Source organism: Pseudophryne corroboree, chromosome 6 (genome assembly GCF_028390025.1).
Source record: "Pseudophryne corroboree isolate aPseCor3 chromosome 6, aPseCor3.hap2, whole genome shotgun sequence".
Lineage (NCBI taxonomy): Eukaryota > Metazoa > Chordata > Amphibia > Anura > Myobatrachidae > Pseudophryne > Pseudophryne corroboree.
Window position 1 is genome coordinate 677,126,562 of NC_086449.1, and position 14,414 is coordinate 677,140,975.

Here is a 14,414-nt window from a genome sequence, read left to right on the forward strand (position 1 = left end):
ATTGGGTGAAAGGAGTGACCCACCCCCTGTCGCTCAGCACACATCACGTTGTGCTGAGCGGGGGGGAGAGATGTGTGCTAAGCGGTCTGTGCTAGATCACTCAGCACACATCTCCCCCGTGTGTACGGCCCTTAAGGAATGGTCCGGGTGTACACCGGACCACCCATTAGCCATATCACAGAATTGGCTTATTTTAAATATACTCAACATCCGCCGTCGCCGCCAACCCAGTGAAATCCAGGAGGATTAGACTAGCCCCGTCCTGAGCTCCACCTCCCCTGTGCACTACTTTAAATCTATGGGTAGCTGCTCGCCATGACGTGATGATGTCACACCAGGAGCAAGCCTAACGCATCCCATACGAAGAAAAGACTAATTGAGGAGGAGCAACGCACACTCACCAGGAGCAGGAGGCATCAGAGCTATAGATCCACATGTGACGGCTGCCTGTTCCTGAAGCGGAGAGGAGGCACTGCTTCAGCCAGTATCAGGTAAATTAGGGGCGATCTGCACAGCATAAAGACTCATTTGACATATGAAGTTTAATTGTCAGAAAAACCACCCTTTGATTAAAAGCATAAATAAAAGCGGAAATACTGAACAAATTCTTTTCATCAGTATTCAACAGTGAAGAACTGATGGTGGGAGTAGAGCATAACAATTGTGACAGTAATGATTCATGGTTAGATACTTGTTTAAGTGAAGAAGTAGTCCAGGAGAGACTAAGCAAAATTAAGATTAATAAATTACCTGGTCCTGATGGACTTCACCCGAGGGTTCTTATGGAGCTTAGTTCACAACTAGCACGACGCCTATACTTGATTTTCAATAGTTGAATTAGATCAGGCATTGTACCAAAGGATTGGCGTATAGCTGAGGTAGTGCCATTATTTAAAAAGGGATCCAAAAATCTTCCGGGAAACTACAGACCAGTTAGTTTAACATCTATAGTGGGGAAAATATTGGAAGGAATTCTAAGGGATGTCATACAGGAGTATCTAAAGTCCGTTAGGATTATTAGCAAGAACCAGCATGGGCTTGTGAGGGACAGGTCATGTCAGACTAACTTAATTAGCTTCTACGAGGAAGTGAGCAATAATCTTGATCAAGGAAAAGCAGTGGATGTGGTATTCCTAGATTTTGCAAAAGCCTTCGATACAGTTCCTCACAGGAGACTGATGATCAAATTAAAGGAGATTGGCCTAGGAATAACTATTTGCACATGGATAAGCAGCTGGTTGGATAGCAGGGTACAGCGAGTAGTGGTCAACGGGAAGTCCTCAACCTGGTCCCCAGTAGTCAGCGGAATACCACAAGGGTCCATACTCGGACCACTACTGTTCAACATATTTATCAATGACCTAGAAATAGGCCTGGAAAGCACAGTGTCAATCTTTGCAGATGATACTAAACTGTGCAAGGTAATTAATTCAGAATTGGATGTGGAGTCCTTGCAGAATGATCTATCTAAACTTGAACTCTGGGCGTCTAAATGGAAAATGAGGTTCAATACAGACAAATGCAAGGTTATGCATTTTGGGACTAAAAACAAAATTGAATCCTTCATATTAAATGGGGAACGTCTAGGGGAAACAGAGTTGGAAAAAGATTTGGGGGTAGGCTTAATAACCGTACACAATGTCAAAACGCAGTAAAGAAGGCAAGTAAGGTGCTAGCGTGCATAAAAAGGGGAATTGAGACAAGGGACTTGGATGTATCATGCTGCTGTATAAGGCATTGGTACGTCCGCACCTGGAATATTGGGGGTAATTCCAAGTTGATCGCAGCAGGATTTTTGTTAGCAATTGGGCAAAACCATGTGCACTGCAGGGGAGGCAGATATAACATGTGCAGAGAGAGTTAGATTTGGGTGGGGTGTGTTCAATCTGCAATCTAATTTGCAGTGTAAAAATAAAGCAGCCAGTATTTACCCTGCACAGAAATAAAATAACCCACCCAAATCTAACTCTTTCTGCACATGTTATATCTGCCTCCCCTGCAGTACACATGGTTTTGCCCAATTGCTATCGAAAATCCTGCTGCGATCAACTTGGAATTACCCCCATTGTGTTCAGTTTTGGGCACAATTGTATAAAAAAGACATCAGTGAACTCGAAAGTGTTCAAAGGCAAGCTACTAAATTGATTAAAGGCCTAGAAGGACTGGACTATAAGGAAAGACTTACTAGGCTTAATATGTATACACTAGAAAAGAGGCGCCTAAGAGGAGATATTATCAATATCTTCAAATATGTAAAGGGACATCACAAAGAGTTATCAGAGGAATTATTTATTAAAAGAACACAGTTTAGGACACGTGGGCACTCGCTGCGACTGGAGGAGAGAAAGTTCCGAACGCAACAGAGGAAAGGGTTCTTCACTATTAGGGCAATCAGGATGTGGAATTCTCTGCCAGGGAAGGTGGTAATGGCGGACTCTGTAATTGGATTTAAAAAAGGAATGGATACATTTCTGAATGAAAAAGCTATCCAAGGTTATAATACTTAAAATATCAACGTGGTTAATCCGGGGGTAACATGAGTTATAGTAGCTAACTAGTCATAAAACATTATTTAGCAAGTATGTAGAATCATCACAGCTTAAAACAGGTTGAACACGATGGGCAATTTGCCTCTATTCAACCTCAAATACTATGTTACTATGTTTATACTAATAAAGATATATTTTTTAATGTTACATACACACAAACACACACACTTTTAACTAAAATTCTGCAGAAGGCATATGTCAGATGAACACACACCCTCACCCTCCTTCTGACTCCCTGTCAGCATCCCTGCCCTCACCCTCCCACTATCTCTCCCTCAGCATCCTTACCCCTCACCCTCCCTCTATCTCCACCTCAGTGTCCCTACCCTCCCCCACCCTCTATCTCCCCCTCAGTGTCCCTACTCTCACCATCCCTCTAAGTGTCAGGCCACACATAGCGGCCAAGTGGGTCCCATTCAGCAGGACCCGCTTGGCCGCAAGGAGACCGCATATGGGCATCTATGCAGGCGCCCACACATGTGCGGCAGTTCCGTCGCCGGCTCCGACCGCAGCATGGGCCGGATGACAGGATGGGCTGGTCGGGCCGGATGACAGGATGGGCTGGTCGGGTCGGATGACAGGATGACGGGATTTCAGTATGAACACATACATTTCAATGTATGTGTTCACACAGAGCAGCATGTTCTACTGAAATCCCTAGTGTCACTGGCTAAATCCTGTTCTGTGGGATCCCGCAGAACAGGAACCATGTGAACAAAGAAACCCCCTCCCGGCCAAGCGGGTCCCATTCAGCGGGACTTGCTTGACCGCTTTGAGTGGCCCTAACCTAACTCCCCGTCAGCGTCCCTACCCTCACCCTCTTTCTAATTCCCCCTCAGCGTCTCTCCCCTCACCCTCCCTCCCCTCACACTCCCTCAAACTCCCCGTCAGCATCCCTACCCTCACCCTCTTTCTAATTCCCCATCGGCGTCCCTACCCTTGCACTGAGGGCGCGCTCTGTCCCTTTATGAGTTAGCTAACTGGAGGGCCACAAGTTTGAGGAAGCGCTCGATGGCTAAGCCCCAACTTTTCTCACTCAGAGCATGGTTGTCAGCTGTAAGTCCTCTCTGCCTGGGACGAGGAGGTGGAGACTTCTACCACCGCTGTCTGGGCAAAAACGTGGTCTTCGTGGACAGCATGTTTTTGAGGGAGGTCCAGCTGCACCAGCTCCCCCGAGTGTGAGTACATGTGCAGGCTGACACTTTTGCTGTTTGTAAGGAGAGGGGGAAGAGACAGTGAAAGGTGAGGGGCAAATGTCAGGAGAAGCGTGTGTGATCAGTGGCCCTGGGGGTGGCGGCTAGGGCTAAGACTCCCTCCCACTAGCGCCTAACCCTAAACATCCCCCCCCCCAACCCTAAGAGTCACCCTGATACATACCTTTGGCACAGGGATTCCGAGTGTTGTCGGGATTCCCGACTGCCGTGTACAATAGAACACAAACTGTATAAATTGGATCTGTATTGTTTCTGTTCTTGTTATAATTAGGCTTTGGGTTAATCTGCAGTAAGTTTATGATTAGAATATTTTGTTAGTTTAGTAAACACTTTATTTGGATGTGTCCCATGTGCACATGAACTTGGAACTGTACACATAGAAGAAGGGCAGTACGGATGGTGTAATGGTTAGCGTTACTGCCTCACAGCACTGAGGTCGTGGGTTCCATTCCCAATTGTGTGGAGTTTTTATATTCTCCCTGTGCTTGCATGGGTTTCCTCCATGTACTTTGGTTTCCCCCACAATCCAAAAATATACTGGTAGGTTAATTGGTTACCAACAAAAATAAAACTTTGTGTGCAAATGTGTGCGTGTACATGTGTTTAGGGCAGATTAAATGGGCCAAGTGGTTCTTATCTGCCATCAAATTCTATGTTTCTATGGAGTAGCAGTCAAGGGGGCTAGCGCTGTTTGTGTGTGTGCGGCTATAAGAAAATGTGTGTGTGCAGACAGGCAGCTATGGGGAAGTGTGTGTGTGTGTGAGGCTATGGGTGCAGTGGTTGTGTAGATATGGTAGCAGTTTGTGTATTATGGGGGCAGAGTGTGCATCTGTAGGTACTGTGTGTGTGTGGCTATGGGGCAGTGTGTGTGTGAAATTGCATGCAGTTGATGGAGGGGGGGCCCAAAATGATATCTTGATTAGGGCCCCATGAGTTCTAAAGCCGCCTGTGCCCGTGAGGTCCGACCAGGCCCTTAACCCCCCTATAACCTGGGCCACCTTATGTTGGTTTCATCTCAGTCGGTGCAGGGGTGTCTGAATGCATAACCGGACAGACAAACAAACAGGCCAATGAATTCTATATATATTTCAGATACGGGAAGTGGTTAAAATACTGATAGATTAAATCACGGCTGTCACAATGCCGATGCCGGAAGCCCGACTAGCGGTGACATGCCGCCGCCGGAATACCGGTGAGGTAGGTGATTCTCCCTCTATGGGAGTCCAGATTATAACCTGTGGCGAACACAGCAAGCCACCGTGCCCGCAGCGTGGTGAGCGTAGTGAGCCCGCAAGGGACTTTCTATCGCTCACCCTGCTGCCGGCATACTGGTGGCTGGGATGCCGCTGTCGGTATACTTATGGCAGCATCCTGCCCGCCAGCCATTCATACTGAACCCTCAGATACATGTCCCTGGCACCAAAAAGGGGTGGATTTTTTTTTTTTAAATCCCGCCAGTATTTTAAGTTGGACAATGAAGGGTATGTGTACCAAGCTTGGTCCAGATCCATCAAGCCTATAAAGGACAAATACACATACCTACATATGTGTGAAAGTATGTATATTTGTTCTTCATATATATTTATTTACATCATCAGTTATTCCTATAGCGCACACATATTCTGAAGTGCTTTACAGAGATTTGGCAATTCACATCAGTCCCTGCCCCAGTGAAGCTTGTAATCTATTTCCATACCAAGGTGAGTAACTCACCTTGACAAAGGGGTGTTGCAGCCTCGAAATGTTGGAGTCTGTTGTGATGTGTTAAAATAGGATTTTAATTACCTACCGGTAAATCCTTTTCTCGAAGTCCGTAGAGGATGCTGGGGTCCAAATTAGTACCATGGAGATGTACCAAAGCTCCCAGGACGGGAGGGAGAGCGCGGAGGCTCCTGCAGAATAAATTGACCAAACTTTAGGTCCTCAGAGGCCAAAGTATCGAACTTGTAGAACTTTGCGAACGTGTTCGACCCCAACCAAGTAGCTGCTCGGCAGAGTTGTAATGCCGAGACACCCCGGGCAGCTGCCCAGGAAGAACCCACCTTACGAGTACAGTGAGCCTTAACAGACGTAGGACACGGCAAGCCTGCCGTAGAATACGCATGCTGCATGCTGGATAGTGAACCTGATCCAGCGAGAGATCGTCTGCTTAGAAGCAGGACACCCAATTTTCTTGGGATCATACAGGACAAACAGAGAGTCCGACTTTCTGTGACGAGCAGTCCTCCTCACATATATCTTTAGAGCCCTTACAACATCTAAGGACTTTGATGAAATTGAGGTGTCAGTCGCAACTGGCACCACAATAGGTTGGTTGATATGAAATACCGACACAACCTTCGGAAGAAACTGCTGACGTGTCCGAAGCTCAGCTCTATCTTCGTGGAAGATCAAGTATGGGCTTTTACATGACAAAGCCCCCAACTCCGACACACGTCTAGAAGAAGCTAAGTCCAACAAAGTGACAGCCTTTCACGTGAGAAACTTGAACTCAACCTACTGTAGAGGTTCAAACCAGTCCGACTGGAGGAACTGAAACACCACGTTGAGATCCCAGGGCGCTGTAGGCGGCACGAAGGGAAGTTGGATGTGCAGAACTCCCTTCAAAAAAGTCTGAACCTCAGGGAGGACAGCCAACTGTTTCTGGAAGAAAATAGACAGGTCCGAAATCTGGACCTTTATGGATCCTAAACTCAGGCCCATATCCACACCTGCTTGCAGGAAGAGGAGAAAACGTCCCAGTTGAATCTCCACCGCAGGAAAATTCTTGGACTCACACCAAGATACATATTTTTTCCAAATACGATGGTAATGTTTTGATGTTACTCCTTTCCTAGCCTAATCAGGGTAGGAATAACCTTGTTCGGAATGCCCATCCGAGCTAGTATCTGGCGTTCAACCTCCATGCCGTAAAACGTAGCCTTGGTAAGTCTTGATAGGCGAACGGCCCCTGCTGCAGCAGGTCCTCCCGAAGAGGGAGAGGCCTCGGCTCTTCTAGTAGTAATTCCAGAAGATCCGCGTACCAAGCCCTTCTTGGCCAGTCTGGAGCAATGAGGATTGCCTGAACTCTTGCTCTCCTTATAAGTTTGAGAACTCTTGGAATGAGTGGTAGTGGAGGAAATACGTACACCGAATGGAACACCCACGGAGTCACTAGGGCGTCCACCGCCACTGCTTGCGGGTCCCTCGACCTGGAAAGATACCGCCAAAGCTTCTTGTTGAGATGAGAGGTCATCATGTCTGTCTGGGGTACACCCCAACGATTTGTTACCTCCTTGAACACCTCCAGATGAAGACCCCACTCCCCCGGGTGGAGATCGTGTCTGCTGAGGAAGTCCGCTTCCCAGTTGTCTACTCCCGGAATGAAGATTGCTGACAGCGCCAACGCGTGTTTTTCTGCCCAGAGGATGATTCTTGTTACCTCTGACATTGCAGCTCGGCTCTTCGTTCCGTCTTGTCGATTTATGTAAGCCACTGTCGTTACGTTGTCACACTTCCTGAGTGGCCCGATTTCTCAGAAGATGGGCCGCTTGGAGAAGACTGTTGTAGACGGCTCTCAGATCCAGAATGTTTATTGGCAGGCCGGCTTCCAGACTTGACCACCTTCCTTGGAAGGTTTACCCTTGAGTGACCGCGGCCCAGCCCCGGAGACTTGCATCCGTGGTTAGAAGGATCCAGTCCTGAATCCCGAACCTGCGGCCCTCCAGAAGGTGAGGTAGTTGCAGCCACCAGAGGAGTGAAATCCTGGCCTTTGGCGACAGACGTATTCTCTGGTGCATGTGTAGATGGGATCCCGACCACTTGTGCAGGAGATCCAGTTGGAAGAACCGAGCGTGAAACCTCCCGTACTGCAGAGCCTCGTAAGAGGCCACCAACTTCCCCAGAAGGCGAATGCACTGATGAACTGACACCCGGGTTGGCTTCAGGACATCCTGGACCATTGTTTGTATCACCAACGCTTTTTCCTCTGGAAGAAACACCCTCTGCACTTCCGTGTTGATGATCATTCCCAGAAAGGACAACCTCCTGGTTGGTTCCAAATGTGATTTTGGAAGATTCAGGATCCAACCATGTTCCCTGAGAAGCTGTGTCGTGAGAGTTATGGACCGTAACAGCTTCTCCTTGGACGATGCCTTTATCAGTAGATCATCCAGGTATGGAATTATGTTCACCCCCTGTCTGTGGAGGAGTGGTGAATACCCTCGGTGCTATGGAGAGGCCGAATGGTAGGGCCTGGAACTGAAAATTACAGTCCAACAGTGCGAATCGGAGATAAGCTTGATGCGGCAGCCAAATCGGAATGTGGAGGTACGCATCCTTGCTATCCAGGGATACCAGGAATTCTCCCTCCTCCAGACCTGATATCACTGCCCTTAGAGACTCCATTTTGAACTTGAACTCCCTCAGAAAGGGGTTTAGTGATTATAAGAATTCAGAATGGGCCTGACCGAACCATCCGGTTTCGGTACCACAAAAAGGTTTGAATAGTAACCTTTGTTTTGCATCTGGGGAGGAACTGATACGATAACCTGTGTCTCCACCAGCTTCTGGATGGCTCCCTGTAAGGTAGCCCTGTCTGCCGGCAAAGCTGGCAAGCAAGATTTGAAGAACTGGTGAGGAGGGAGATCTTGAAATTACAGCCGGTACCCCTGGGACACAAAATCTAGTACCCAGGGATCCAGGCCGGACGACACCCAGACATGACTGAAATGTCTGAGTCTCGCCCCCACTGGCCCTACCTCCAGGCCGCGCTGTCCACCGTCATGCTGAGGACTTTGGTGTACCAGAAGCAGGTTTCTGTTCCTTGGAACCTGCAGCAGCAGATTTCTTGGATTTTGGCCAACCTCCTCTAAAGAAGGTGTTGGACGGTTTGGCCGTTCTTATTTTAGAAACACGAAAGGACTGTGATGCCGCTGAAGGAAAAGGTTTCTTCACAGCAGGTGCAGCTGAGGGAAAAAAAGGTGACTTACCTGCTGTAGCCGTGGATATCCACGCATCCAACGCTTCCCCAAAGAGAACCTGACCTGTATAGGGTAGGGTCTCCACACCTCTCCTGGATTCCACGTCCGCAGACCACTGGCGCAGCCACAGTTCTTGATGAGCTGAGACAGACATGGAAGAAATTCCTGCAACCATTGAACCAAGGTCCTTCATGGATTCCACCATAAATCCTGCAGAATCCTGAATGTTACGTAAAAACAATTTTACGTCATTTTTATCCATAGTATCCAAATCCTCAAGTAACGTGCCTGACCACTTTACTATAGCTTTGGATACCCATGCACAGGCAATAGTTGGACTTAGTATCGCCCCTGAAGCCGTGTATATGGATTTGAGCGTATAAATTTTGCGATCAGCCGGCTCCTTTAAGGCGGTAGGTCCACGAACAGGTAAAACCACCTTTTAGAGAGTCTGGATACAGACGCGTCCACTATGGGTGGGTTTTTCCATTTTTCCTATCCTCCTCAGGGAAGGGAAAAGCAACCAGAACCCTTCTAGGCATCTGGAATTTTTTCTCCGTGTTTTCACACGCTTTCTCAAATATAGCATTTAATTCTTTGGACGCAGGTAAGGTTAGCAAGGCTTTCTTATTGTCAGTGAAGTAAGCCTCCTCAACCTGCTCAGGTGTTGTATCTGCAATATTCAACACATCCCTTATATACAACACATCCCTTATATATCATCAACTGCACCCCTTTAGCAAGAGATGCGGCCCCCCTGATCACATCCCCATCACCGTCTGCCGTGTCAGAGTCGGTATCCGTGTCATCCTGCATAATCTGTGCAAGAGCATGTTTATGGGAACCTCCAGAGGGGGGCCCTGAGGTAACAGAACCGGACCAAACTGCCATAGAGTTCTGTAAAACCTGAGTTGCAGATTCATTCTGTGCAACCCTAGTAGAAGTCTGAGAAATCATGGATTTGATAGGGGATAACCATTCAGGCTCCCTTGCTGGTATCTGTGCTAAAACAGTGCAATCCTGATTACATGGAAAGGGATCACTCGGTGGATGCGAGGTAACCCGGATGGCAAAGCAGAAGCCCGCCCTCGGACGGTCGGACACGGGCGTACTCTGGCTCGGACATCCATTCAAACATGGACCGGGGGCCCCGTGGTGTTGATTGCCTCCTCCCCCTTGGCCAGGTACCCGTACATCCATGGTGGGCGCTGGGGGTGCGAAGCTTTGGGCTCCCGGACCCGGTCTGTAGGGAGGATCCGCAGCCAGGCCCAGGTCAGTCAGGCCGGGCTCAGCATACCGGGAGCAGTCAGGGACTCCAGCAGCAGCACACCGGAGGAGGGAGGCAGGGAGCGGGCACCCGCTGGAGGAGGATCCTGGCTATTGATCGGATCGGTGCCCTCTCACCTCTCCCTGCACCTCATCGGGGGTAAGTGCTGCGGGGACGTCATCACGTGTGTGATGGTGGTGGTGGTGGGGAACCATGAATTTAGTGCGTGCCACCCGTCCCTATCACCTATATATAAAGTATAGTGCATATATAGCACAAGTGCATATGTGTAAGCCCTGCTGTAATACAGCTATGTGACTAGTGCGCATTGCTCCTGTATGAAGATGAAACTATTCCTGTCACCATACCCTAACATGCTGTAATGTAAATGTTGGTGTATCTCCTATATATTCCTCCCCCATCGGCGGCAGCCCAGCACCTGCCCTTCCCCCACCCGCAGCGCCTTCGGACCCCCTCCCCCATTCACGCCCCCCAATCGATCCTCCCCCTCCTGCTGCACCTCCCGACCCCCCGCATCCGGCCTTCCTCCAACCATAGCACCTCTGAACACCCTCCCCCATCCGCGTCTTCACTGCACCCGCCACTCCCCCAACCACAGCACCTCCAGCCCGCTCCCCCACTCGCGGCAGCTCCGGACTCCCACCCCAACTGCGGCACACCTTCACTCAGCCCTCCCCTGCCCGCAGCACCCCCACAACCGCCCCTCCCCCACCCACGACACATTCGGACCACCTACCCCATCCGCGTCTCCCCCGCACCCACCACTCCCCAACTGCAGCACCTGATAGGTGATTCATCGTGCCCTGCATGCGCTGTTCACGCCATCGCAAGGGGGTACGGCCCCTTAACCATTGCACGCCCTTTGTCCGTGCAATATTTAACCACTCACAAAATTATGTTTGGAGGTAATATTCCATATAATAAAAATACTGCACGCCAAAAGGGCATGCAAGGGTTAAGGGGGCGCAGCCCCTTGCGACGGTGTGAAGAGCGCCCGTAGGGAGCGATAAGTCACCTAGTTATTATTATTATAGTGCTTCAGAAGATGGGACTCTACAGTTCTAGTCTTGCATAATCAAGACCATCAATCCTAAACACACTTGACAAACTGTACACCTCTTTAATATGAACTTTTACCTTTTCTTACAACTATGCTTGTTTGATACTTATTTTTGTTACATAACTGTATACGCTCATTAAATATAAAAAAAACAAAAGGAATAACTGATAGGAAAATTGTTCAGAAGAAAGATACAACTAAAATAATGTTTGTGCAGCATCTAATTATCCTGATTCTTTGTAGAAAATAATTATCTACATTTGTTTAATCACTGAATGCTTAACAACAGAAATGATAATAAAATTATTTGAATCAAACACATGCATTGTAGGTCTACAGCAGATGAAAAAGTAAATTCTTATATTAACCTTATATATTAATCCCAGTTTTCTTATGGCTGTCTATTATAAAACTCTGACAGGACAAAGGTTAAAAATCAGCAAAATTGCTAGCTTGCACTAAAAGCCATAATGAAATGGTTCAGATGAGAAATCTTTAGATACTGTGGTAGATTGGAAATGGCAGCAAAACATATATTTATTGAGGAAATCACAATTTATGGTAATTGTAACACAACAAAACAGACATCTGCTTTTACAAAGAAAGTTATGATCTTAGGTCAATCTTCCAAGATCACTCTACAGGCTTTTTATGTCTAGAAGAAATTGTTCTCTTTCTTTAACTGAAATCCAGGCTTTAAAATACATAGAATTACATCTTGTAAAGTGACAAATACTGCAGGAGATATAAATACCTCTTATGGGCCCTACTCACTGGCCGAGGTGCCCGACGGCCGATACGGCCGACGAGCGACCCGGCGGCGGGGGGGGGCAGTGACGGGGGGAGTGAAGCTTCTTCACTCCCCCCGTCACCCGGCTCCATAGACGTGCAGGCAAATATGGACGAGATCGTCCATATTGGCCTGCATGCACAGCCGACAGGAGACCAGCGATGAACGAGCGCGGGGACGCGCATCGTTCATCGCTTAAGTCTCCACACTGAAAGATATGAACGAGATCTCGTTCATTTATGAACGAGATCGTTCATATCTTTCAAAATATCGGCCAGTGTGTAGGGCCCATTACAGTATATCAAAAGCAAACTACCTAACTAGTGTTTAATACCCCACTACTATAAAAAAAACAAAAAACTAAATTATATTAAAACCAAAATCGAGGTGTGAAATATATCTATCTTATTGAACGAGTTTTCCCCTTAGTTCTAAATTAAGCGGTGCAACATCCTCTATCCATTTTCATTCTTCTGTCATAAGTAGACATAATAGCCTGTGCCACTTACCTGCTTAGGATATTTATTTATGTGGCTCCCACTAAATACATATTTGAGTTCTTCTCAGGGACCAGTAACTTACATGCACTAATTTATCATCAAATTGCTGACACTGCCCTCCAGCTTTGATTGATATTACAGACCGATATAACTATGATGGTTTACGTTATATTATTCTTCTCACTTTCGTGTACAACATGCATCAAGCAGACATGTGACAATGCCTGACACTTATCGACCTTACTAAAGCTGACACATTCCATCCATTTTCGTAACCTGTGTGTGCCAGATAAGCGCGCATTCCGCTAGCTCACACAGCTCTATAGTGCTGCTAATTACATACCTGAATACAAGTACCAGTACATTCTTTACACAGACTGCAGGACAATGCCCATCTACTCGGCGGGATGTGTGAAATCTTCGTAATAGGCTCCATCTTCTCTGGACATCCAATGCTAACCTACATGCAAGGAGAACAGTTAATAACAATAATTTTCTTCTTAATAAAAGACTACAAAATATTGTAACTACACAGAGCTAAAAGTGACGGAATGAGGCTGAATCAATTTTTTGTCTCCCCGGAGCCACTAGATGGTGCTCAATGGAGCAATCCAATTATTGCTCCGTTCAGGCGCGCATGCAGCCAGGGAGACACATTTCGCAGCCTCCTGCGGTTTGAGCGCCCAAACCTGTACTTTAGACGGTTAAACTTGGTGCGAATGGGCGTGCATATGGAGGCAACAATTGAATAGCCTTGGTGGGCGCCCAAGACATTTGGACGCCCACAAAACAATTGAATTGGCCCCTATATTTCATGTTAAAGTTGGTATATATACACCCATCGGGTGACACATAACAACACAAAAATACACGTACAATCTGAGTATAGTTTGCACATATTTTGGCCACCAGACAAAAAAACAACCTATCATCATTTTACTAAAAATTTTTTTAATTGTACGAGGACCATTTCAAGGTACCTTTCATAAAAGAAAGTGATACGAGCTTTAATAAAACATCTAAAGAGAGAATTTAATCGCAAACGCATCGAACAGAGGTCAACCCCTGACTGCGTAGGCAAGGGCCCGCCACCATGTTTGCATACGCAGGAAATGCAGGTAACGTCATAGGCCGACCCCGAAAAAGGCCATGACACGCCTGTTTCCCGATCTCCTTCCCCCCAGTGCCGCATCACCGCCCCAGGATGACCATCTCCTGTCATACTCCATGAGCATGCGCACCAGTGATGTGCGGTGAGGTCAGTGGCTGGGGAGGCACTGGCAGCTAAACCCCCCCCCCCCCCCTTCATTGAGGGGAGAAAAAAAAAGTGTAGTCCCCCACACACCACTAAAACCAGCACCAGGCAGAACCAGCCAGGGGGGATACTGCCAAAGCAGGGGAGACACTCAGTGTGGGGTGCCCCTGCCATTAAAGTGCACCCCAAGCCAGTCAGCCTAGGGCTGGAATTACTCGGAAAGTGGGGCCCCCAAAAAATTTAAATGGGGTCCCCCCTCCCGAGCAATAACCAGCACTGGGCTGATAGCCCAGTGCTGTGGCTGGTGGCGGTGGGTGCGGGGTTCATTGTATGCTAATATTGTTCTTTACAGGTGGCCTATAGGTCCCAGCAAGCCTGCCCAAGCATGCTGGCACTTGGAGAACCACAAGTGCCAGCATGCCCGGACATAATGGGCCCGCTGGCACCTGTAATCCACCTGTAAAGAAAATATATATAAAAAAAAAAAAACACAACACCTCTTTAAAAAAATTTTTTATTACTCCGGGTCTTCACCTGGAGGTGGCGGCCTTTAAGCTCTTTTGTGTGGCCACCGCCTTCCCAGGGCTTCCGGCGTCTTCACCTGGGAGGGCGCCACCTCCCCAGGGCTTCCGTCGTCTTCACCTGGGAGGCAGCGGCCTTTAAGCTCTTTTGCATAGCCGCCGCCCATCCAGGACTTCCACGGCGTCTTCTTTCTTCAGGAGCTCTTCACTGCTCCTCCTCCGCCGTCGGACTGACACCGCTGCCCTGCGCTGACTTATATAAGTCAGCTGAAGGGG

The 14,414-nt window shown here is 47.9% G+C and overlaps 1 protein-coding gene across 14 annotated transcripts in view; it reads right to left on the reverse strand.

The window, feature by feature from the left end:
- The window catches only part of JADE2 (jade family PHD finger 2), a 1,261,323-nt gene that overhangs the window by 371,052 nt on the left and 875,857 nt on the right, over positions 1-14,414 (reverse strand). For all 14 annotated transcript variants that reach the window (XM_063928274.1, XM_063928276.1, XM_063928273.1 and 11 more), the window contains one exon: positions 12,706-12,822. In XM_063928274.1, the coding sequence (XP_063784344.1) occupies positions 12,706-12,822 (117 nt within the window). The remainder of the gene's footprint in view (positions 1-12,705; positions 12,823-14,414) is intronic.